We start from the raw sequence: 27733 nt of genomic DNA, 5'->3' as shown, positions 1-27733 counted from the left end.
GCTCTAAAATTTCTACTTCATACTTTCAACCTATCTGTGAAGTCATAAGGTTAAGACATCTTGAGAATTAGAAGTAAAGAACTAGTTCACTCCTGGAAAATGAGATCCCAGAATTGTAGTTCATTTGTTTTCCATCATGATTGAGTGGAATTTCCTAATGTCATGTCTTGAGTGAAATTTCCTAATTTCTGTGTTTGCCAAGTTTCTCTATCTATTATTTAAGGACAGTACCATTCCTTATTATTTCAGATACTGCTGGGGCAAATAGAGCCCTGTAAACGAGCTGGTGGAATCTAAATCAGTACAATCACTATGGAAATCAGTGTAATGGTCCCTCAAGAAACCAAAAATTTATCATATGGTCCAGCTTGGTATATTCAGCTAGGCATATACCAAAAGGACTCAAGTCAGTGACCATAGAGATATTTGCAATGGTACCTTTATTGTAGACATATTTATAAGAGGTGATTTATAGAATCTAAGAATGAGTGAATGGATAAAGAAAATATGGTTTATGTATATAATGGAATATATATTTACATATACATATATATGTATAAATGAAATTATATGATCTATACAAAAATAGACACAACTAGATATCATACTAACTAAAATAACCTAGTGATCAAATTTTAAAAAGCAATATATATGTTTTCGTCATTTTGCATATCCTAGTTTTATATATATAATGTAATATAATATAATATAATATAATATAATATAGTATGATAATAGAAGGGAAACTTGAGGAATAAAGGGGACTAAAAAGGGAGAGGAGGAAAGATTTGTGGGTAGGTGAATATGACCAATGTTGAGATACATGCATGAAGATATCTTTAAAATCTATTATGTATAATGAATATATACCATTTCAAAGTACAAATGTGACAAGTGCTTAAATTAACACATCTAAAAAGCTTACCATAGTAGCTAGCCTGAAATGTTTTTTTTACTAGATATTTTGTTTATTTACATGTCATACGATATCTTCTTTCCCAGTTTCCCCTCCAAAAAACAAAACAAAACAGAAAACCCCAAACCAAAAAACAGCAAGAACAAACCCCTGTTCCTTCCCTCCTCCCCGTTCCCCTGCTCTCCACCCCACCTTCTCCTGTTTACTGGCCCTGGCATTCCCCTACACTGGAGCATAGAACCGTCATAGGGCCAAGGGCCTCTCCTTCCATTTATGACCGACTTGAGAGGCTCTGATAGTACCCGACTAACGCAGAAGTAGAGGCTCACAGCCATCCATTGAACTGAGTACAGGGTCCCCAGTGAAGAAGCTAGAGAAAGGACCCAAGGAGCTGAAGGGTTTGCAGCCTCTTAGGACAAACAACAATATGAACTAACTAGTACCCTCAGAGCTTCCAGGGACTAAACCACCAACCAAAGTGTACACATGGGGGGACTCATGGCTACAGCAGCATATGTATAGTAGAGGATAGCTTGAAATGTTTTTAGTAACTAATCATTATTTTATGCTCATGACACATATAAAAGACAGATGTATTCAAATAGATTTATAACCATATTTGACTACATTTCATACTGCCGAAGAAAACCTTTGCACTGCAAAGATTCTGGTAGCAATGAGTTCTGAATTAATATTAACAAAGTCAAACATTTGTTCGTCTTGTTTGGTAAGCAAATAAATATAAAGCAAAATTCCCTTTATCTATAGAGTTAGGCAAACAATTTAAGACTGAGGCAATAGAAGCCAGCATACCCAAAAAGAGTGGTTTAAAGCTACATATGTACACCTTTAACATCCCTGCCTAATTAAACTCAAAAGTTGTACCTTTTCATGTTTTTGTACTCTATACATGGTCAGTCATAGGTAATTCTATTCTTGCAAGGATGTAGATTTTTGTTGTTTCTTTATTTGGGACAGGGTCTCATATGACTCAGGCTATCCTCAAACTCCTTATATAGCATAATGTAGTATGTGTGATCTCAAATTTCTGATTATCTTGCTTCTACTTCCCAAGTGTTCAGCTTATATAAGGCATGCACTATCATGCCCAACTACAAGACTGTGTTTTTAAAGGACTCTAATATCAGTGTCTGATCTGGACTATTTTACAGAGCTCTACCTGTCATATATTTGGCTATGCATCTTCCATTTCTCTTTAGGTTGATAGTAAGTATCAAACAGCCCCTGAGAGTCTACAACTTCAATGTTCCTTTAATTTTCCCTATTTCGATTAAGAGCATGTAGATAGCCATCTTCGCTTCCAGTCTTGGAAGTCATCTTTAACCTTGCTTTTTTTTTTATAGGTATATTGGGTTCATCATCAAGCCTCATGATTTGAGCTCTGTTACCTTCCATGGTTCTGCCTAATGTTTTTTCCTTTGATACTTGCTTCGGGTCACAGGAGCTTCTCTCATCCAGGATCCAGCAGTGATCTCTTACTAAGTTCTCCCAGTTCTGCTCTTGGCTCTCACATCGCATCAGATTTTCATACAATACCAGAGTGTTCTCTCACCCAAAGTCAATTGGAACATCCCCATTCCAAGTTTCTAATCATTTGACACCCACATAAGAATACAGTCTGTAGTTCTTTCTTGGCTTCAGGGTTTCTTGCGGGCTGGCTCTAGATGAGCAGATTCTACACATTTGAATCTTTCCTCAGTTTTCCAATAAATCAAGGCCAAGTTCTTTCTTGACTTTTAAGTTATCCATGGCTTTAACCCTGTATTTTTATGTTGCCTGAACTCTATTTTAAAATAATTTCCATAACATTTCAGACTATTTGTGTGAATATACATGTTCCCACTGCTCTCTATTTCAGACATTTTTTGTACTGTGTGCTTGTTGGTGTAGGTTGAATCATACTAGATCCCTGGTTTACTTGGGATTGTTGGGTTAACACTAGAGTTTAAGCTCCACAAAGCAAATATTTTTCTGTTCAGAAATTAGAGTCAAAATACTATAGTGCTTATGTATAAATTTATTAAATCTCTGAAAACTGAGAGTTTTAAATTAAGGAGTTTGGAAGATAAAGCTGATAAGAAAAATGTACTGAAATATGCAAATCATTCTTAAAACTCTACAATAAGATACTTCTCGCTGCCTGCTTGCTCCTCTGCCCCCAGTCAGCCCTTTCTAGCTTCCTCGACTTCTTTGTGCAGTGTAAGGTTGTTAATTAAAAATTAACAACTGGCCAAAGCATAGAGAATAAAAGTTTACTGAATGCTCAGCCACAAATGAGATGTCTTTATATCTTGTCCCCTCCCCACAAGGCTAAGAAACCATCACAAAAGAGGGTTCAGAGAGACTGCATGAGTCAGGAGTCAGAGAGAACTAGAGCGAAACAATAGTGTCTTCTGAATATGGCAGGATTTCTATTCTCATGAGCTCACAGCAACTGAGTTGTCTCACAAGAAAGACCTGTACAAAATCCATCCAGCCAATATTTTGGAGGTGTGAAGAGCTCATGAACCCTCAAAATCTAGCTGAGGAGCTATGGATAGCTAATGGCTTCTAGGGGAGGAAGTAAGGTTTCCTTAAGGGTGTGGTTCCTCTATATTGATCGCCCTCTATTTAATGGTCCATAGGTGTGTGTGTGTGTGTGTGTGTTTGTGTGTATACTTGCCATGCTTTACTGGAGAAAAAAAGCTTAAATGCATTTTACTAAGCAAAATCAGCTAATCTTGAAATAATCTTATCACATGTCGTTCTTGAAGAAGCAAACCATCCCCTCAATGGGATGCTTGGTAGGGTTTTAGAAAAGATACAACATGGGGGATCTAGGGCAAAACAATGTGCCCTTTCTATATGATACTATAATAGAGGATAAAGGCCATTTTGCAGTATGCCAAACTATAGACTTGGAATGTTAATATATTAATACCTTTTCGATAGATGCAGCATAAGCATCCTAGTATAGGTACTAATGACAGGAGTGAGGTTATTTCTATCTCTCTGTCTCTGTCTCTCTCTGTGTAGAAATTATGTGGGAAATCTATATTGATTGCTAATTTTAACTGATTGTAAACTTTAACTGCTTGAAAAACAAAAGGAAAAACAAGGCTGGAGTGCAGTTCATCAATAAAACATGCACTTAGCATGCTAATTAACTTGGACTCAGTCACTAGCACAAAGATAGTAATCATTGATGTGGTCCTAGAAGACTTGGATCAACAGACGGGAATCCTATATTCTAAATTTTAGGCTACTCATTAATGATAATGACTTAGGCGCAGTCAAATTTTTTTAGATTTCCCAGTTATTATTTACCACAAATTAAGAACAAGAATATATAATTTACAAGATTACTTCAAGTATTTTTTTAAAAATTTCTTTTAGGGACGAGTGAAAAACTGATCCTGGAGAACCGATCTGAATTTTTAGTTTTTTGGGAAACTTACTGCATTATGGGATTTTGGATAAAATGTTGTAAGATGATTCATCCGTTGTTTTCATGAATCTGAAACAGATAATTGAATGAACCAATGAGTCAATAGATTTTGTAATCTATTCATTACAAATTGTTATTGTATCAATTCATCTTCCTTCCCCATCTTTGAACAACAACAACAACAACAATGTATACAGATACACATACTTCTGTCTTCTTAAGTATAATTGGCAACATTAATGATTTCCAGATGCCTGCCTATAGTTTTCATGCAGATGTCTGGAATGAGCCCCTAGTGTTGATTCTCTGTGCTGTGTCTATGTTATCCCTTTGAAGTCCTTTCCATAGACACATCTCTTCAGTCTTCTATTCATTAGTATACTCAGAAGTCATTCCAATTTCCATTATCTTTCTGATTTCCCCTGAAGTCTTAACTCAATAGAAAGGAGCTTTAGTTTTGGAATCTTCCATTCAGCTCTTCCAACTGAGACTATTTGATTGATTCTAATTAAAAACATACATTTCTGGCCCTTGGCTAATTGCAAAAAAAAAAAATCTATCAATCTGAGGATACTGTAGTTACTCTCTAGATTTACTTAATAATGCCTCTCACCTGAGACATGGGTTTAGTGAGTATGGCTGTGATACAGCAGAACTCAGACCATCTTTGAAAGCAGCACCCATAATTTGCTCAGTTTTCAAGATTAGAATTCTCCTCTCTTCTACATGGAAGAGAAAAACCTTCAGGCATCCCTAGACATAGCTTACAATTCTGGAGTTGACCAGCAACATATAAACTATTTCTTCCCATATTTTTATAAATAAAGAACAATTACTATGCATTGTATTGTGCACAGTATCCTTTACATACACATAAAAATATCATCTAAGTGAGCCATGCCTATTTAAAATCCCTTTTAGAATTAAAGGAAACATTCTGTCTTTGTTATGCCTTTTGGTACTGTCAGAAATTTTAATAAGTTTGATATGTTTTAAATATTTCTAAAATGCAATTTTCTATTATAAAGTGTACATAATACATTTCATTTGTAAAATTAAATTTGCAACATATGTTTGGTATGTATTCTTAAATCAACAAGCATTTTCTGCTGTAGGACTCCATCTGACATGGGACTGTAAGGTCTAGTTGTAATTTAGGGTTTAGAGGGGCAATGACAACTATAAAGAGCTGCTTGTGCTATGGGTGATGATTTGTATGAAGATCAAGATTCCCTTTCAGGCTGTAGGACTCACAACACTAACTTCTTTTAAAGTATCTCTTAGTTCCTTTGTGGAGGAAGGATCTTGCTACAGAGTTCTTGGCTAGCTTTGAATTAAGGATCCTGTCTCAGCATCGTGTCTGCCGGAAATGTCAGCAAATGTCATCATGCCTAGAGTGTTAATTTTCAGTGGAGAGTTAATCAGAAAGGAATCAAATGGCTTATATTGATGCAGCAAAGAATATTTGAAGGGAGTCATAGTTTGCTTGACTAGAGTTGATGCAGTGGTTTCATTTCCAAGCCCTTTGTGTGATATAGTAAAACTTTTCATGTTTACAACCCTCCATAGCATGAAGATATTTGTTAATTAGGATTTCAATGGGAGAAAACTAAGGAATAGAGGATCAAATAATTCTAGGGTCACATAACTTGTGAAGTTGGGTTTTGGCCCATTGGCTCATGTGGCTTAAGCCAAGAGCATAACACAAAACTGGCTTCTAGGTTACCCATAGTCTAGGCTGGTCTGCTCATGTTCAGGATCTTCATACTTCTCCCTTCCCATTCTCTTGTTCTGTCACTCTCTCCTTTCCTTATACTGAAGAATGAGGGAAGCAGAAAAGGCAATGAAGCCACAGCACATTGCCTAAACCATGAAAGAGGCAAGATGGTGACTCAGGATCTTTCTTAATCAACTCTGACCAGCCAAGCAATGGACATTCGTGGATTTGGATGAAATAGAGGGAATCTCTGGGGTATGTTGAGGTTGAATTGTGATGCTCAAAGCCATGGCATCTATACATCTGGATTGAAAGCAGAGTTAGGGAGTCCTTCTATAAATGAGATTACTCAAGAGAAACACAACAAATAAAAAAATAGGGTCTTTAAAGTAACGGTTTCTCTCAAGGTCCCACTTTTGCTAATAGTGTCTTTTTTTTTTTGTTTATTTGTTCACTTGCTTAACATAAGCATAAGTGAGCCATAAATATGATTCATCTTTGGTCTTAATAAATTTTAAAGTAATTAATGTGATCCAGGCATTGTTATAAATGTTCTCCTTTCATTTACTTAGTCTTCATGACATCTAAGAAAAATCACAAGCATCTGTTTTATAGATGAGGAAACGGAGTCGTGACCTACCAGGTCATTGTCACACTGCTGAAAGAGCTCTGACTCGATGTCAGATTGTCTGGCCACAGATCATATGATCCTCATCATTAAGGTGAGGTCGCCTGGATCTGTTCTAGTACAGAGGAGGCCCCCAAGAAACATGAGTTTAATTAATGAATTTCATGGATGTTTGCTGATCCTGCCTTCCATTACAGATTCTGTTTTAAAACCTAGCATAAATATTAAACTCAAGCCAGAACTGAAAAATGAAGCAGAAGAATTACAGGATTTTTCACAATAGTGTTAGTTCTTTCATAGCCCATAAATCCTCTCAAGCCATTTTCCAAGCAGGCCACCACTGTGCCTTGCTCAAAGTTCCAGAAAACATGCACTTGGAATGGTTTGTTCTTTTCTGTTTGATTAGTGCATTTCACTCATCGGCTTACAAGAGTGTTTGCTCATTAGCTTCTCACCTGGAGTTTACATCCTCCCTTTCCATTCACCAATGACCTAGTTATCCCTCCTCCAGGTTCCAAATGTGATTGTTAAATGAAACTCATACTGGATAAGTTAGTGATCAAAGAGTTCATTTAAGGTTATTGAAGAAGTGTGAGAAGTTGAATTCCACTAAACTGAAACCAAAAGATAACAGAGTGAACGATTCAAAAACTACTTGATCATGTCAGGCAGGAGGTTCCTCAGTACAATCATGTCTCTGCCTTGGTTGGTTGTTGCTTACTGAAGCCAGCTTCCTGTCCTTCCACAGAAGCTTAAAGCTTGGGTCACAGTCTTTCTTGATGCTTACATTTCAAAAGGGCAACTCTCAAGTCTTTGAGAAAACCATTCTTGAGTCATCAAAATGGGAAATTGTTGGGAGATTTATGTCTTAGGGGACAGAGAGAGAGTTTATGATGAAATGTTTTCTAGAATATATTTCTTAATGAAATGTGAGTCACAAAGATAGGAAGACATCTTCCTGAAGTTAACCTAATGAGAACTTCATGGACATCTTCATCATAGCAAACATATTTAATGATGTTTTGCACTGTATCATAATTAAGTCTACTACCATATTAATCTGTCAAAAATATACAAAGTATTTACCTATATGCATCAAATATATCACCGTGTCAAGCACTATTGGATCAGTACATGAAAACTCCAAACATACATAAATATAAAAGTCCTAAGGTACTTTACTTCAAATTCTGTTTCTGTCATCAAATACTTTTTGCAATAGGCTTTCAGCTGATGCAAAACTGAAAGTTATCTGTTACTGGTATGGTTTTATCTGAAGTAGTTCCCCAAAGTTCTGGGTTTCATGTTTTTCATTGTTGGCTATATATAAGTGACTGCCACAGCAGTGTTTCAAAGACACCCAGATATTACTCATGTTATTCAAAGATCTCAGTGCCATGTGCATGTGGCAGTTGTAGCAGGCATCATATTGTTTGAATTACAGTTTCACAGTGGCTGCCACCTAATTTTCAGAGGAAAATCTGCACATCTAGGCAAAGTGCTGCAGGATTTGTGTCCCAGAAGACAGCTCCTAAGAAGGCAATGTTTGAAGTTTTGTGGGTAATTCCAAATCTATAAGGAGGGACCTGTAATACAGATTAAATGAAGCCATAGGTAGTGTGAAGAGGCAGCCCAGCAGAGTGGCCATGTGTGCTGTAGCTAGCAATGCTGCACAGTGTGTTTATATAGGTTTTTTGAAATGTAAGGTATCATGTGCCCCAGATGGCAGCTGTGGAGCTACAGAACTTAGTATTTGTCCTGAGGGTCTTTGTTTTATTTTGGCCAGATTACTTCTTTTTATGTTGCTATCCATTTATTCTGGAATGGGGATAGTTACCCTGTGACATTGTATATTAGAAGTATGTAATTCTCTTTTTCATTTTTATAGAACTCAAAGTGAATTCTTTTCAATGGTTTCTGTGATGACTTTTGACATAAACTTTTTGATAAATGCTTGAGCAGTTGAGACTGTGGGCACCGGTGAAAATGGACTTAACAAATTGTGTATTATAAATGTTCATGAGCCTTTGAGAGCCAGGAGTAGAATATTATAGTTCTGAGAGTTAACTATATGCTCAAACAAATGTATGACAACAAATATGTGACTTCATTGGTTGGTAGCATAACTTTTAATAGGTTTGATGTAGTGGGATGGAGTGAGGTCATTTGGCTTGTTTCTTAGGTAGATACCAAAGTCCTGACTCCTTCTCTGTCTGTTTCCAGGCTACTATGAGAGAATATTCCGCTGACACCTGCATTCATTAGCCACTCACTGCATTCATTCTAGCCCAGAGGTAACAGGCAACAAGACACTGAAACATCCCAATCCATAAGCCAAAAGAGAGCTCCATCTTGGCAAGTTGCTTAAGGTATTTTGCCATTGTAGTGCAAACCTGAATAACAGTGTATTTTCCTCTGTTTTACAAATGAGTGAGTGAAGTCCAGCTGTGTTAGGTGCATTGCATGAGGCTACCTCTGATCAGGTGCCAAAGTTAGAATTCAAATCCAGTCACACTATTCATGTTGAGGCTTTGTAAATTGTTCAGCATTGACTTTCTTAGGGCTCTGTTTCTGCCTATCCCCAAGAGGGAAACAAATAGCTCCCTGTTTGAAATAATCTGCAAACATTTGTGTTAGTATGGTCAATTTTCCCTACCAGTATGGTCATACCTGTTAATACTAGTAAACCAATGTAATTTGTTTGAGAGTAATGATCCATAGCTCCAGATATACATGCAGCAGAGGATGGCCTTATCTGGCATCAGTGGGAGGGGAGGCCCTTGGTCCTGTGGAGGCTTGATGTCCCAGCATAGGGGGATACTAGAGCAGTGAGGTAGGAGTGGCTAAGTTGGTGGAAGAACACCCTCATAGAGGCAAAGAGGAGCAGAGAGAGGGTGGATGGAATGTGGGGTTTGTGTGTGTGGGGGGACTGGGAAGGAGGATATCATTTGAAATGTAAAAAAATAAAATGAGTTTTTCAAAAAAGAATAAATTTTTGTGTGTGACAGTTTTCTAGGATTAAAAATCATTAATAATAAAGATTCACTACTCATACCTCAGTTGTGACTTTCAGCCAGAGTTGTGTTTGTGGGCTGCTAATGATCTTTCTCTGTTCAACACTTTATTATATCAGTTCTTTAATATTCTTTCCACTCACAGAATCATCCTGTGACCAATTATAACCATGCCTGTCTGGTATCATACCATATCATATAATAATATCATATTATCTTTTAAGAATACATAGGCTTATAATCTATATGATTAGATACTTTTCTTTAATATCCACTAATGTATCTCTGAGGCTTTTTTTTTTTTTGCCAACTGTGAGAACATATTAGAGTATTTAAAAATACTCCTTACTATATCCATTAATTAAATAGAAACGACTGTGAAAACTTGTGCTGGGCATAAGCATCCCTCTATAGCAACAACCAAATTATGTCACTAGTGCTATATGGTGTCTCAGACTGTTGTGGCTATACAACCAGACAGGAAAACGGGAACATGCTTTAAAGTTCTCAACTAGCTTTCCTCTGGTTCTTATAAAACACAATGATAAGGTAGAAACTTTTGAGTTAAGTTTTCCCTTAGTTGTTTTTTACATACCACAGAAGTGTCCAACAGATGTCAGGGAGACCTCCTTTCACAGGGTTGTTCTATTAGCTTGAGTTACAAGGTGTTTCTTCCTCATCCCAGCGCACATGTAAAATAAGAGCTGTTCCTGAAGCCTAAAAGGGAGCCTGACTGACTTTTCCTTCAATCTCTATTTTTTGTCCCTGTCTTTTCTTTGGAAGGAACATTTCTGGGTTAAAGATTTTTGAGATGTATGGGTGGCCCCACCCCTCTACTGCTCCACCTAGGGATCCATCCTGTTTGCAGACACCAACCCCCTGCACTATTGCTGATGCTAAGAAACATTTGCTGACAGGAACCTGATATAGCTGTTCCCTGGAAGTTCTACTAGCACCTGACCAATACAAATACAGATACTTATAGCCAATCATCAGACTGAGCCCGGGGACCCCAATGGAAGAGCTAGGGAAAAGAGCTGAAGGGGATTGCAACCCCATAAGAAGAACAATATAAACTAATTGGACCATCCAGAGCTCCCAGGAACTAAACCACCAACCAAAGAGTATCCATGAAGGGAGCCAGGACTCAAGATACATCTGTAGCAGAGGATGGCCTTATCTGACATTAATGGGAGGGGAGGGAGGCTTGATGCCCAAGTGTAGAGGGATGCTAGAGGGTTAGGCAGGAATGAGTGAATGGGAGCACCTTCTTAAAAGCAAAGTGGAGGGGGAGGGGAAGATGGGATGGGGCATAGGTGAAGTGGTAACCAGTAAGAGGTTTATCATTTGAGATGTAAATGAATAAAATGACTACTACTACTACTACTACTACTACTACTACTACTACTACTACTACTACTACTAGCAGCCTGACAATTCCAATTCCTAGGACTCACCTTCAGTTACAGAAATGTTGTTCATATGCCACCTGTGCTGAACCACTGATCACTGAAGTAGCTTTTAATGGTCAAAATCAAACAGATTCATCCTGTGGTCAATTATAACCATGCCCCTCTGCTATCAGATAGTTATCTTGTAAGGATACATAGACTGTAATATGAGGAATAAGCCTTTACATCAGTAAGAGAATATTCATTTCATACAATAGAGTCTATTTAAAATGTATCATGTCCTACTTGTTATAAAATGAACCAGGTAAATTTTGATGTGATTAGTACACCTATTGAATAAGATTCATAGAGGTTTCTAGTGGACCTCACATGATTAGAAATGTCAGAGTTTCCATGATGAAATATTCCTAATGATATTTCAAGTCAATATAAGATACATAGACTGAATTCCATTCCTCTGACTCTCTGATGAATACCTCATATCTCAGGGTAACCTACCAATATTGGTCAGATTAATCTTGCACATGAGCTGAATGTGACAAAAATATGGTCATTCCAGCATTTCCATAAAACTAACTGCTATTCTCACTCACCTTTCTTTCTTTCTTTCTTTCTTCCTTCCTTCCTTTCTTTCTTTCTCCCTTTCTTTCTTTCTTTCTTTCTTTCTTTCTTTCTTTCTTTCTTTCTTTCTTTCTTTCTTTCTTTCTTTCCTTCCTCTCACTCATTATTCTTTCTTTTTTGAGTATATTTATTAATTTTCTTTTTTCTTTTTAAAAATTTTAAATTTTTTATTAGATATTTTCTTTATTTACATTTCAAATGTTCTCCCCTTTCCTGGTTTTCCCCTCCGAAAATCCTCTATCTCCTGTCCCCTCGCCCTGCTCACCAACTGATCCATTCCCACTTCCCTGTCCTGGCATTCTCCTACACTGGGGCACTGAGCATTCTCAGGACCAAAGGCCTCTCCTGCCATTGAGTCCAACAAGGCCATCCTCTGCTACATATGCAGCTGGAGCCATGAGTCCCTCCATGTGTACTCTTTGGTTGGTGGTTTAGTCCCTGGGAGCTCTGGGGGTACTGGTTGGTTCATATTTTTGTTCCTCCTATGGGGCTCTTTCAGCTCCTTTGGTCCTTTCTCTAACTCCTCCATTGGGAACCTTGTACTCTGTCCAATGGCTGATTGAGAGCATCCACCTCTGTATTTTTTTTCCCTCTTCATCCAGTTTTTTTTTATTTTTTTAAAACTTTTATTGCATTATGATGAGAAAAGTTACATGATTTCAATTTATCTGAATTTGCTAACATTTAAAAACATATTTTAATTAAATAGAATTGAATCATATTCTTGTTTCTCTTTTGTACCACAGCTCCTCCCAGAGACCCCCCTTCAATACCTACAATATCTTTTTTTGTCATATTCCTTAAAATTTATAAAATATTATAACAATAAAAATAAGTATTATAAAAGTTGTTTGATATAAAACAACAATCAATTTAACAATCTTATGTAGATGCTTGTCTACAGCAATAGTGAAAATACATTTTTCTCAATATAAATTTTAAATAGCTCCAAACATATTAACTGTATACTTAAAAATAATACATCACTACTAGAATTTTCTTAAATGACCATGAATATATGAAGTCTTTTTGTTTGTTTTGAATTTAGTAGAGTTTAAAATCTTGGCTCTTACTGTGGTACAAGCCCAAAATAAGAACAATTTTTAGACATTGGGTTTCGTTGTAATAAGGCTGTATTTTAATGACCCTCACATCATCAAAGGATTTTACCTCCATCATAGCTAAGCTGAGAGTTGATAGTTCTGCTGCACCAAGAAATGAATTGTAGGCTCGATTTTTGGATACAGACTTCCTGCTATGGTCAAAGCTATTTGACTTGAGTGAGTGACTTCATTCTCAGCCCGCAGAGAAGAGGTTACATTCATTTAAGAAATGGTGTAGGAATTAAGATGGTCTATCTATAAAGTAATTCGTCAACTGTTTCAATGAACAATGGTTCTGCTTGGAGGGTGGCACAGACATTAGGTGAGGGTAAGAATTTGGTTCATTAGCTGTGATAATTTGGAAAAGCATTCATCTCAGAGAAAGAGTAACTTATAAAGTCCTCTTCTTCAAACTTGATACAAGAGTTACAAATGTCAAGCAAAGCATTCAGTCTCACTTTGTTGTTCTCTTACAAGTTACCTCCCTAGTTAATCCTCTATGTTTCTTTTGTGTATATAAATACTTTTGAAGTATATAAGCTGTTCTGAAAACCATAGTATAGTGTAAAAACATGAAATAAATAATACTACTAATAGAGAGGCTAAGATAGGAGAAGCAAGATTTCAAGACCCTTATGTTGTACACAGCCAGACACTGTCACAAACCTACAAGCTGACAGTGTATATAGGTTGTACAATGTTGGACCTATTTCTACAATTACCAAATTAGAGAGACCATTGGATGACAATCAACAAATTTCTAATTCCTCATATTATTGGATTTTAACCGATTAGGATTTGTTGATAATATTAATTTTCAAATTAATATATTAAAAAAAGTAATTGTCACTTCCTGTTGTTTTTGCTGTAAAAAGGTGGAATTGGGTTTGTGTGGATTTGTTGAAAGATTACCTTCTTGCTTCTTCTGGGGTGTAGTTTTGCTCCTTATGTTGATATTTTCCATCTATTATCCTTTGTAGGGCTGGATTTGTGGAAAGATATTGTGTAAATTTTGTTTTGTCATGGAACATCTTGTTTTCTCCATCTATGGTAATTGAGAGTTTTCCTGGGTATAATAGTCTGGGCTGGCATTTGTGTTCTTGTAGGGTCTGTATGACATCTGCCCAGGATCTTCTAGCTTTCATAGTCTCTAGTGAGAAATCTGCCGTAATTCTGATAGGCCTGCCTTTGTGTGTTACTTGCCTTTTTTCCCTTACTGCTTTTAAAATTCTTTCTTTGTTTAGTGCAGTTGGTGTTTTAATTATTATGTGTTGGGAGGAACTTCTTTTCTGGTCCAGTCTATTTGGAGTTCTGTAGGCTTCTTGTATGTTCATGGGCATCTCTTTCTTTAGGTTAGGGAAGTTTTCTTCTATAATTTTGTTGAAGATATTTACTGGCCCATTACATTGGGAATCTTCCCTCTCTTCTATACCTATTATCCTTAGGTTTGGTCTCCTCAGTGCATCCTGGATTTCCTGGATGTTTTGGGTTAGGAGCTTTTTGCTTTTTGCATTTTCATTGACTGTTGTATCAATGTTTTCTAAAGTGTCTTCTGCCCCTGTGATTCTCTCTTCTATCTTTTGCATTCTGTTGATGATGCTTGCATCTATGACTCCTGATTTCTTTCCTAGGTTTTGTACCTCCAGGGTTGTCTCTCTTTCTGATTTCTTTATTGTTCCTATTTCCATTTTTAGATTCTGGATGGTTTTGCTCATTTCCTTCACCTGTTTGATTGTGTTTTCCTGTAGTTCTTTAAGGGATTTTTGTGTGTCCTCTTTAAGAGCTTCTAGCTCTTTACCTGTGTTCTCCTGTATTTCTTTGAGGGTGCTATTTATGTCTTTCTTAAGGTCCTGTATCATCCTCATGATAAGTGATTTTAGATCTGAATCTTGCTTTTCTGGTGTGATGGTGTGTCTAGGACTTGCTATGGTGAGAGAATTGGCTTCTCATGATGGCAAGTGACCTTGGTTTGTGTTGTTTATTTTCTTACGCTTGCCCCATCCCTGCCATCTGGTTAACTCTAGTGCTACCTGCCCTTGCTAAATCTGACTGGAGCCTGTCCTTCCTGTGATCCTGGTTGTGTCAGAACTCCTCAGAGTCAAGCTGTCTCTGTGATCCTGTGATTCTGGGATCCTGTGATTCCTGGGCTTGTTAGATCACCTGGGAGTGGGGCTTTCTCTGTGTGTTGTGGGACTGGCTGTGGAGCTTGCACCCAAGGTCTACTCTGGACACCAGTCCAGACAGACAGGAAGGAACCGAGTCACTGGGCTGGTGGAGTTCCTGTGTGCCTAGTCCTGCTTGTCCCAGTTACTCCCAGTGGGACAGATGTTGGTTCCTGCTCACCTCTGATCCTGGGTGTGTCAGAGCACCTGGGAGTGGAGCTTCCTCTGTGTGTTGTAGGACTGGCTGCAGAGCTTGCCCCCAAAGTCTGCTCTGGACCCCAGCCCAGACAGACAGGAAGGAACCCCCACCTCTGTATTTGTCAGGTACTGACAGAGCCTCTCAGGAGACAGCTACATCAGGCTCCTGTCAGCAAGTACTTGTTGGCATCCACAATAGTGTCTTGTTTTGGTGACTGTATTTGGGATGAATTCCCAAGTAGGGCAGTCTCTGGATGGTCTTTCCTTCAGTCTCTGCTATATACTTTGTCTGTGTATCTCCTCCCATGGGTATTTTGTTCCCTTTTCTAAGAAAGACCAAAGTACCCATACTTTAGTCTTCCTTCTTTTTGAGCTTCATTTGGTCTGTGAATTGTATCTTGGGCATTCTGAGCTTCTGGGTTAATATCCACTTATCAGTGAGTGAATACCATCTGTGTTCTTTTGTGATTGGGTTATCACACTCAGGATATCTTTCTAAGTTTCTCACTTTCATAATTACACATAGTTACACACCTCAAATCTTAACTTGTATAGCTTAGTTGCAAAACTTAAAATAATATGCTGGTTACAAAATCAATTCTGTCTTTCACTTTTTAAGCCAGAAAAGTGTTGCCCAGGATCAGGCTGCTGGGGAAAAGAGGACTTACCATTTGCCAGAGCTAACTGTCAATGACAGACCATGAAATCGCTTTTGCTGACAAGCCTTTTCAAGGTGCATGTAATTGGGAATAATTTGCAATGATCTTAAGTTCCTCTGCTCTGGTGGACCCTGTTGCATGAATGCTAATGTGAAGTGTTCTTTCTTAGTTCCATTATTTATGACACATTGGTTAAGCTGCAGTTGAATTTCTGTTTACAAGAGGAATAAGGAAAATTTCAGATTTAGAGAGTATCAGTTTGTTAATCTAATAATTTAGAAGTTGTGTTCTTTTTTTTCTTATTAAATATTTTCTTTATTTACATTTCAAATGCTCTCCCCTTTCCTGGTTTCCCCTCCAAAAACAAACAAAGAAACAAACCCCATTTCCTCCCCCCTCCCTCTGCTCACCAACCCACCCTCTCCCACCTCCCTGTCCTGGCATTCCCCTACACTGGGGCATAGAGCCTTCTCAGGACAAAGGGCCTCTCCTCCCATTGATGTCCAACAAGGCCATCCTCTGCTACATATGCAGCTGGAGCCATGAGTCCCACCATGTGTACTTCTTGGTTGGTGGTTTAGTCCCTGGGAGTTCTGGGGGTACTAGTTAGTTCATATTGTTATTCCTCCTATGGGGCTGCAAACTCCTTTACCTCCTTGGGTCCTTTCTCTAGCTCCTTCATTGGAGACCCTGTGCTCAGTCCAATGGATGGCTGTGAGCATCCACTTCTATATTAGTTGGGCACTGGCAGAGCCTCTCAGGAGACAGCTATATCAGGCTCCTGTCAGCCAGCACTTGCTGGTATCCACAATAGTGTCTGGGTTTGGTGAATTTATATAGGAAGGATTCCCAGGTGGGGCAGTCTCTGGATTGTCCTTCCTTCAGTCTCTGCTTCATAGTTAGTCTCTACAACTCCTTTTATGTGTATTCTGTTCCCCCTTCTAATAAGGATCGAAGTATCCACACTTTGGTCTTCCTTCTTCTTGAATTTCTTGTGGTTTGTGGATTGTATCTTGGGTATTCTGAACTTTTGGGCTAATATCCACTTATCAGTGAACATATACCATGTATGTTCTTTTGTGATTGGGTTACCTCATTCAGGATGATATTCTCCAGATCCATCCATTTGCCTAAGAATTTCATAAATTCATTGTTTTTAATAGTACTTCATTGTGTAAATGTACCACATATTTAGAAGTTTTGTTCTTTAGCATCATTGATAATATTATTGAGTTTCTAGAATTCACCTTGGCCATGTATTTATTCCTAGACTCAGAAAATGTGACCCTACAGGTGTCTCATCCTTCTTCCCTTTGGGATGTTTCTCTCATCAAATTCACAATTCTTCCTTATTTTACCTGCCTCTCTTTCTGTCCTTCTTTCTTTCTGTTATTTCTTTCCATTTTTATATAGTATCTGGATTAATTTATAGTTACTAATAGTGTAGAGGAGTTCATTTCCATAGCCAGCATTTGTTATTAGTAGTTTTTGGAAAAATGGCAATTCTGACTGAGGTGGTTTTAATTTGTATTTCCCTGATGGTTAAAGATAATGAACAATTTTAAATATATTTATTGTTTTTTAGTACTTAATCTTTTGAGAAATGACCTTTTCTTTAATGGATTCCTCGATTACAATCTTCTCTGATATTCAGTGATTTTTTTTACTTCTTTATATATTTAGAAATAAATCCCATGTCACAAAGGGCATAGCTCAAACATCATATCCTATAGCTCACATTTTTTTTTCTGATCTTGTGGTATGTCTCTTGGCTTAATTTCTTCTTTTGGTGTATATAAGCTTATTAATTTCATCCATTTATATTGTTAATTTTTATATTTCTTTCTTAACCTATTGAGGTCCTCTCCAGAAAGTCCTTAGCTATGGTGTAGAAGTCTTTTCCACATGTTTTCCTCCATCATTTTCAGAGTTTTGTGTCTTACATGAAAGCCTTTGATCCTTGTTTGAATTAAGTGTTGTTCAATATGAGAAAAAGATATAGTTTTATTCTGGATGTGGATATTGAGTTCTTCTTGCACCATTTATTGAAGAGGTTGCATTTCTTCCAATGCCTGTTTGTGGCATCATTTTCCAGTCAAGTAGATATTGCTGTACAGGTTGATTTGTGGCTCTTCCTCCACTGATCTACATGTCAATTTTTGTGACAATACCATACTGGTTCTGTTACTATCTATTTGTAGTATAAATGGAAGTCAGAATTGGTGATGTCTCCTACGCTGTTTTTTACTTTGATCCTTCTTAGAAGGGGGAACAGAATACCCATGGAAGGAGTTGTAGAGACTAACTATGGAGCAGAGACTGAAGGAAGGACAATCCAGAGACTGCCCCACCTGGGAATCCTTCCCATATAAATTCACCAAACCCAGACACTATTGTGGATGCCAGCAAGTGCTGGCTGACAGGAGCCTGATATAGCTTACTCAGAATTGTCTTCATTTTTCAAAACTGTTTTTTGTCTTTTGTGTTTCTTTCTGAATTTTAAGGTTGTGTTCTATATTTATTTAAAGAATGCTATTAGAATTTTGATAATCATTGAACTCCATGTGTACATTGCTTTTGATTATTTATAAAACATATATATGTATACTACATTATATAATGTATATACATACATACATACATTATGTAGCCAATATTTATCTGTCAATTGTTGGAGGTATTTCCATTTCACAGTGACTTCTTTAATTTTTTCAGTGTTTTAAAAATTTCAGTGTAGAGTTCTTTCACTTCCTTGGCTTAGTTCATTCCAAAGTATTTTATTTTCTTTTTCTTTCTTTCTTTTTTTTTCTTTTTTTGCAGTTTTTGTGGTTTTATTTAAACACAAAACATGCACACAAGCCATCTCTCTATTCACTTTCTTTACTGCATACATAGCCTGGCATTAGGATTGGTGACTACTATGGCTAGCTGTGCTGCTCTTTCTTCGATGGCTTTTCGGTTCTTAGAGGACATGTTGTGAGCAATCTTAGTGCTTCATTATTTTGAGATATGTTCTTTTTTTCTTTTTTTAAGTTTTATTGGATTATAATGAGAAAAGTAACATGATTTCAATTTATCTGAATTTGTTAACATTTAAAAACATATTTTAAGTAGAATTAAATCACATCATTGTTTTCCTTCTGTTCCCCAACTCCTCCCAGAGACCCCCCTTTAATACTTACAATATCTTTTTTGACATATTCTTTAAAATTTATAAAATATTATAACAATAAAAATGAGTATTATAAAAGTTGTTTGATATAAAACAACAATCAATTTAATAGTCTTATGTAGATGCTTGTCTATAACAATACTGAAAATACATATGTTTTTCTTAATATAAATTTTAAATAACTTCAAATGTATTAACTGTATATTTCAAAATAATACATCACTATTAATATTTTCTTAAATGAACCTAAATATGTAAAGTGTTTTTTTGTTTGTTTTATATTTAGTAGAGCTTAAAATCTTGGCTCTTACTGTGGTAAGTTGATACAAGAGTTACAAACGTCAAGCAAAGCATTCAGTCTTACTCTTTGTTGTTCTCTTACAAAACCCCTCCCAATTTAATTGTCTACATTTCTTTTGGGTATATAAGTACTTTTAAAATATGTAAGCTGTTCTGAAAACCATACTATAGTGTAAAACATGAAATAAATAATACTACTAATAGAGAGGCTGAGATAGGAGAAGCAAGATCTCAAGAGCTTTATGTTGTACACAGCAAGAGAGTGTCACAAACAAACAAGCTGAAAGTGTATGTGGATTGTATAATATTGGACCTATTTCTCCAGCTACCAAATTAGAGAGACCATTGGATGACAGTCAATAAATTTCTAATTCCTCATATTTTTGGATTTCAATTGATTAGAATATGTTGGTAATATTAATTTTCATGTTAAGATATTAAGAAAAAGTAATTGATACTTCCTGTTGTTTTTGTTGTAAGAGGTGGAATTAGGTTTGTGTGGATATATTGAAAGATTACTTTCTTGCTTCCTCTAGGGTTTTGATCCTTATGTTGATGTTTTCCATCTATTATCCTTAGGTTTGTTCTTCTCATTGTGTCCTGGATTTCCTGGATGTTTTGGGTTAGGAGCTTTTTGTTTTTTGCATTTTCTTTGACTGTTGTGTCAATGTTTTCTAAGGTGTCTTCTGCCCCTGAGATTCTCTTCTATCTCTTGTATTCTGTTGGTGATGCTTGCATCTACGGCTCCTGATTTCTTTCCTAGGTTTTGTATCTTCAGAGTTGTCTCTCTTTCTGATTTCTTTATTGTTCCTATTTCCATTTTTAGATTCTGGATGGTTTTGCTCATTTTCTTCACCTGTTTGATTGTGTTTTCCTGTAGTTCTTTAAGGGATTTTTGTGTTTCCTCTTGAAGGGCTTCTAGCTCTTCACCTCTGATGTCCTGTATTTCTTTTAGGATGCTATTAATGCCTTTCTTTTAAAAAATATTTATTTATTTATTATATATAAGTACATTTTAGCTGTCTTTAGACACACTGGAAGAGGTTGTCAGATCTCATTATGGATGGTTGTGAACCACCATGTAGTTGCTGGGATTTGAACTCAGGACCTTTGGAAGAGCAGTCAGTGCTCTTACCAGCTGAACCATCTCACCAGCCCCCTATTTATGTCTTTCTTAAAGTCCTGTATCATCATCATGAGAAGTGATTTTATATCTGAATTTTGCTTTTCCGATGTGATGGTGGGTCCAGGACTTACAATGGAGTATTAGGTTCTGATGATGCCAAGGAACCTTGGTTTGTGTTGCTTATATTCTTACACTTGCCCCACATCATCTAGTTATCTCTACTGCTACCTGCCCTTGCTAAATCTGACTGGAGCCTGTCCTTCCTGTGATCCTGGTTGTGTCATAACTCCTCAGAGTCAAGCTGTCTCTATGATCCTGTAATACTGGGATCCTGTGACCCTAGGCTTGTTAGAGCACATTGGAGTGGAGCTTCCTCTGGGTGTTTTGAGAATGACTGCAGAGTTTCGGCCCAAGGTTCTCAGGGCACTGGCTGGCCCTGATAGACTAAAAGCAACCCGAGCAACTAGGCTGGCTCAGTTCCTGTGTGCCTGGGTCCTGTTGGTCCCAGTTACTCCTGGTGTTGGGACAGATGTTATGTCCTCCTCACCTCTGATCCTGGGTGTGTTAAAGTGCCTGGGAGTGGAGCTTCCTCTGGGTGTTGTGGGACAGGAAGGAACCTGAGCCACTGGGCTGGCAGAGCTCCTGTGTGCCTGGTCTTGCTGGTCCCAGTTACTCCCGATATTTGGACAGATGTTGTATCCTACTGACCTCTCCAGTATGAATTCTTTCATGCCGTTGAGGATAATTGTGACATGCAAAAGCTTTACCACACTGAGTTTTTTCAGAGGGTTTCTCTCCAGTACGACTTCTTTCATGCCTTCCATGTCTTCTGGAACTTTGACAATGTTCTTCAATATTGTGGTCTTCCCAATTGTAGCCTACAGCATTGAGGTTCCTGTAGGTCTCCAACATCACATCTTTGTAGAGACTCTTCTGTGAAGGATTCAGCAAAGCCCATTCTTCCCGAGTGAAGTTCACATGCACATCATCATAGATCAATGCATCCACTGCTCAGCTCCTCCCCTACGTGGGCAGCGACCCCGTGCTAGCCAGGTCCTGACTTCAGCCTGAGCTTCCCTCACTCAGTAGTGATATGTTTTTTAATTTCCCAAGTTCTTCAAGTATTATCATAAAAGGATGGTATGTTTGTTAAATTTTTCTGTATATGTTAAGAAAATTATATAGTTTCTATTCCTTAGTCTACTAGATAATATATTATACTCATTAATTTGTACATCTTAGACCATTCTTGAATTTAACTTCTTGAGGAATAGTGCTATTGTTACATTATTTAATTTGAATTTCCAATGTCTTATTTGAGACTTCCTATATCTAATTTTCAAAGAGAAGATAATTTTCTTTTTGTTTTTATATTTAGGTTAGTTTGGATGGCCTGTCTTGTCATTTAGAATTTAATATTGAAGTTAACCACTTATTGAGCTCAGTTTGTATTTTTACAGCCAACAATTTTTAAAAATGAATTTGAGTATGTCAATATTCAGTGCATGTATGCTTAGATTTATTATAGCATCTTGATGAATTATTCTCTTAATCAATAGTAAGCAATTTAATTTGTTTTTTATTATTTAAAGGAATATTATACAATTTATTTTGATAACATTTTTCTCCTTCCCGAAATTATTTCAGATCATTGCCCTTTTATACCCACCCAATTTCATGTTTCTTTCTCTAAATACCAAAAATTAAAATTAATTCAAACAATCAAAATCAATAAGACAAAACATACCAAACAAAAACAACACAAAAGAAGAAGAAGAACAACAACAACAAAATGGAATATGTTTTATATTGGACATGTACTCCTGGCCATGGAGCTTGTCCTGAAGTGTGGTTTAGATCCCTCATGACTCTTCATTGGAGAAAACTGATTTTCCCTTTCCCAGCAGGTACCCATATCAAATGGGTTCTTGGTCAGGGGTGGGACTTCCTATCCATGCTCCTTTGTCTGTGCTTGGATTTTGTCTTGTTCGAAATTGTGTAGGTCTTGTGTATGTTGTCATGTACCTGAGGAGACAATTTATCATCAATATCACCGAGGTGAAAACCCTGTGAGCTATCAGATTGAATTACCTGTAAGCGACACTGGTACAATAGTAGCAACATGATATAATATAGGCATAAACCAGCCACCTTTCGTTCAGATTTAAGGCACACTCCATGAGATAGAACCTATGCCTGACACTATAATTGTGGCCAAGTGTCTGGTACTCCATAGGTCATGACCCTTATGAAAAATTATTATTATTATTATTATCATTATTATTATTATTATCATTATTATTATTATCATTATTATTAAGGAACATAGCAATAAAGTGACTCCTAATGGTATTCTGCTGCAACCATTGGCCAGTGACTTGCTCAATCCTCCTCACAGAAGCATCTTCTTGCAGAAAATGGTAATTAGCACTGAGACTCACAGACACTATGCATGAATGAGAGACACTGGAAAACTCATTCCAGAAATGTGATTGATCTCTTTGTCAAGTCACTTTCCTCAAGGCTAAGCAATTTATGGAGAAAAATGGGTAGAAAGGCTATGAAAGCCAGAAGTGGTGGATAACTCCAATGATGTCTCATTTTTTAATCGCTTCTAATTTTGCTTTTTACACAATAGCATTACTACATAAGCTTTTATTTTTGATATTTACATTAGATTAGAATGTCTTCCTTGTCTTCTCATTGAAGACTGTATTTGTCTTTTTCAAGTAGGTATATTTATCCCAGGTAATAAATAGGTGATTCCTGATTTTTAATCCAACTTTCTAGTTTGCATGGTTTGATTAGACAATGCAGTGTATGAAATAATTCAACAAGTCCCACTTGTGAGGAAGAAGAAAGCAATCACAAGGGGGGAGGAAGAGAGAGACCTTGGAGCGAAAGTGGACGGGGGGTGTGATTGGGGGGAAGAGGAGAACCAGATCTGGTATAGGGTGAGGGGAAGGGACTGAAACCCCAAAGGCAAGCAGAAATAATGGAAACAGGTAACCTCAGGAGGTAGGAAGTTGAGGGGACCCTCTAGAATGCTCCAGAGACTTGGGAAGTGAGAGACTCGCAGGACTCAAAGGGACCTTGGATGAAATGCCCGAAAGTAGGGAGAGGGAACTTGTAGAGCCCACCTCAACCAGAAAGACAGGGCATAGAGTGAGGGAGGGGGTTGCCATCCTACAGTCAAAACTCTGACCAATAATTCTTCAGGGATGGAAATGGAGAGGAACCTGAGGAAAAGAAGGTCCAGCACCAGGCCCTAAGTAGACTCCAGCTCAAGGGGAGGTTCAAGGCCTGACAGTATTACTGAGGCTATGGAGCACTCACAAAAAGGGAGCTATCATGACTGCCCTCTGAAAGACCCAACAAGCAGCTGAGAGAGTCAGATGCAGATATTTGCACCCAACCAATGTACAGAAGCTGCAGACCCTTGTGTTTGAATTAGGGAAAATCTGGAAGAAGCTGAGGAGGAGGGCAACCCTGTAGGAGGACAAGCAGTCTCAATTAACCTGAGATCTCTCAGACACTGGACTATCAACCAGGCAGCATACACCAGCTGATTGATGTAAGGTCCCCAACACATATACAGCAAAAGACTGTTGGGTCTGGGTTCAATCAGAGAAGATGTACCTAACCTTCAAGAGACTGGAGGCCCCAGGGAGTTTAGAGGTCTGGTGGGGTAGGTAGTAGGTGGTGGGTGGTGAGTGGTGGGTGGTGGGAACATCCTCGTGGGGACAGGAGTCGGGTGGAGATATGGGTCGTAGAACAGTTGTTGGGTGGCCTGGGAGGGGAATAAAATCTGGAATGTAAAATAAATAAATAAATAAATAAATAAATAAATAAATAAAGATTAAATTAAAAAAAATTAAAAGCCAATTCCAACAAATAACACAGAAATCTCAGCAGAAAGTCACAATGATAAAATAGCTTAAATAGAAGGCAGGCTAACCTATCTTGATTGCATGTAGATGAATTATAACATTTAGGTGACAATAGCATAAAATAATAAATGTGCAAATTATTTGACATCTGTGAAACATTATTTATGATCACATTTAATAGTCCTTGGTATAGCAAAAGTAGAAGTACATGCGTAAGGCGTAGAAAATATATTTAGTAAAAGTTTAGAAAGAAAACTGAGAAACATAGAGAAATAGATAAAATCTAAATATAAGAGGTACCTAGAATACAAAGCAGTCTGACTAGAAAGTCTTTCTCATACTATATTATAGTTCAAACACTAGCCATATACAGCAAACAGTGCCAAAAGCAGAGAGGATGAGCAAATTACATACATAAAGGCAAACTTGTCAGAATAACAGCAGATTTCACATCAACTTAAAAAGAGGAGAACATAGCCCTAGGAGGATAAGAGAAGAGCCAACAGCTGGGTGAGCCAACTAGGCCTGTAATACTGCCAACACCACCAGGCCATACCTGCTGGAGGCTGGGATGATCTCTGTGGCACGTTACCACCAAAAGCCACGCAGGTATCTGCGTTCTGTGCTGCAGCCTGAAGCCACTTTAATGTTTGCAGGCCATGCTGCTGCTGGGGTCATATTGATGCAAGTGGCCTCCACTGCCACCTGGGGCCATGGAGATGTCCTGGTCCTTGCTGCTGCATAGGGCCATGTTTGGGTCCAAGGCCCTACTACATCGTGGGTTTGTGTTGACCTCTATGGTCTGAGTTACCGCCAAAGACCAGGCATGGTCATCTGTGCTGATACCTGAAGCCATGTCACTGTCCATGGGCTGTGCTACTGATGGGGGCTATATTAATCTGAATGGCCAGGCCTTTCACCTGAGGCAATGGTGATGTCATGGTCTGTGCTGACATTGAGGGCCATGTCTGGGTCCAAGGCCCTACTATATCCAGGTTCTCTGTTGATGTCCATAGTCCATGTTACCACCAAAGGCCATGCAGATATTCATGGTCTATGTTGTAGCAGGAAGCCATATAGATGGCTATAGGCTGCTGCAGCTAAAGTCATATTGATGTGGGTGGCCTGCACTGCCACTAGAAGTCATTTTGATATCTATGGTCCAGGAAGACTCCTAGGGTCTTAATTCTGAGGGTCCTACTGCAGTGGAGGGGCCATGTTCATAGTCTGTGATGTCATGAGAAACTGTGTGGAGGCCAAGGATCTGTTGTGATTGTGGACTCTTCACTGATGGTGAAGAGGAAAGAAGCTGTTTTACTGTCATATCAATGACTATGGATCCACTGTTGGGGAAGAACACTGATGGCTTTTTCTACAACCTTACCTCTCCCAATTCCCCACCCCCTCAAAAAAGAAGTAGTCAAGATAGGAAACCATCAAAGAGAACTCTTGAAGTGTATGATGGAAATGCTCAAGAGTAGCTCTTCAATTGATGTCATGGGTGTGGAAGGGGAAGGATTAGGTTCTTTGTAAGAGACAAGCTACTGAGAACTTTGTGGATATAATGCTCCAGTGGGGATTTGGCTGGCATGAAGAGGACCTATTTTGTTTGTTAAATAACTTATTAATTTGTTTATTTTTTGTTTCTTTTGGGGATGGCTGGTCACAATGGGGGGACTTGGAGGCACTATTGTAATCAGGATGCATTATGTGGAGTTTCCAGAGAATTGGTGAAGTTGTTGGGTAAAGAGAAAAATAAAAGAGAAAAACATTGAACAATACTTTGAATGACAACACTTTCTAATGCAGTTCATTATACTCACAAAGCTGCTTTTGTAAGTGACAAAAGAAAAATATTCTATGATAAACATAAATCAAAAGAACTCTTGACCACCAAGATATTAGTACAGAAGATGGCAAAGCTAATCTTAAAATTTGAAAAGAAAGATAAATATACTGGTGAAATCAAAAGAAAGAATAAATGGGATGATATCAATAGATGAGCAAGAAAGGATTAGAAAATAACAAGTGTTGAAAAAGTATTAACACATATTTCAATAATAAATATGAACATTAGTGCCTTCAATTTATTTATTAGTATCTCTGAATTGATTCTGAGGTTTATTTTTACATTTCAATTTTGCAGAACATATTTTAATATTAATTTTCTTGAATTCTCTGTCTAAAGAAGAATTCATGAAATATAAGGAAGAATAAGAGTAGAGAAGAGGAAATAGATGAGGGAAAGTAGGTCATGGGAGGGGGGGCTTGTGATATTGTTAAGATACAGAATTTGTACATTATTGAAGCTGCAGAAATTATGTAGAATGTAGAAAACTAAGAATTATATAGAATAGGTGATGGGAAGAGAGAAAAAGGAAAAATAAAATAGAAATAAGAGGGAAATAGGTTTTACATAAAAAATTAGCAAAGAGAACACAATAGACTAGATATAGAAACAATCATAAAATATAATTTGACAATATGTAAATTAAAATAAAATATGTAAATATCAATGTAATAGTCAACATAAACTAATAAAAAGCTAAGTGAGATAAAAATAAAATGAAATATTATACTATTAGACAATATTTTTTCTTACCTCCAGCAAAAATCAATATTCTCCCTCTACATAAGTAGTTTTGTTAATTAAACTTGCTGGTATGAAAACCTTTGTTCCAAGTTCAAACTTTTTGCAATGTAGACTTCAACTATGTTGCCTGGGCACCCAATTTCTGTCCAGGTATCACCAAGTATCACTCATCAAATGTTACTGCCTCCACCAGGCTTCCATTTTCTGCATGTGTTGACTATCCCACTATCTTCTCATGGAATTCAAAGCCCTAGATTCAGATTTGGCCATGTCCATACCTGTGTTTTCCTTTACAGTTGGATATTGTTGCCTTAGCAAGCTTTAGTCTGTCTTTCATCTAGCACCCACAATCTTAGCTTGAATATCTATTCTCTAACTGAGTTTCAGCTCACATGGTTCCCTGGCTCATGGCTTAGTGAGTAAAAGAAAGGTTATCTACATTTCAGCTGGGGGCTCCAGTGGCATAATGTGTTAGCACATTGATAAGAAGTTTAGTTCCAGGATTTCTCCTATTCAATTTGACATGACCATTGGTGTCATCCCTGTTCAGCTCACGTTTGGGTAGTCATGTTGGTGAGACTCTATAGGTATCATTTCTGATATTGATAGGAGACACAGGCCTTCAATCCTACACAAAGAACTATAGTTAACTGGGAGAAGGAGAGGTAGTTTTCCCTTGGGAAGGCCCCAGAAAATGATTGTCCAGCACCAGCTGTTTAGCTCTGAAAGCTACATACATACAAGTAATATTATATTGAGTTAACACATTATCTT

General features: G+C 37.5%; 1 protein-coding gene across 1 annotated transcript in view; it reads right to left on the bottom strand.

Annotated features, from left to right (window-relative positions):
• LOC116081577 (zinc finger protein 431-like) overlaps positions 1–25380 on the bottom strand; it is a 52832-nt gene extending 27452 nt beyond the window's left edge. Inside the window, exons 1-2 of the mRNA XM_031358120.1 lie at positions 25287–25380; positions 21210–21483 (exon numbers count right to left, since the gene is read on the bottom strand). Of these exons, the coding sequence (XP_031213980.1) occupies positions 21210–21483; positions 25287–25380 (368 nt within the window). The remainder of the gene's footprint in view (positions 1–21209; positions 21484–25286) is intronic.
• Positions 25381–27733: the final 2353 nt, after the last annotated feature.

This window comes from Mastomys coucha, unplaced genomic scaffold (assembly GCF_008632895.1).
Source record: "Mastomys coucha isolate ucsf_1 unplaced genomic scaffold, UCSF_Mcou_1 pScaffold7, whole genome shotgun sequence".
NCBI lineage: Eukaryota > Metazoa > Chordata > Mammalia > Rodentia > Muridae > Mastomys > Mastomys coucha.
The sequence above is the reverse complement of the archived record's forward strand: the minus strand, read 5'-3'. Positions and strand labels throughout refer to the sequence as shown.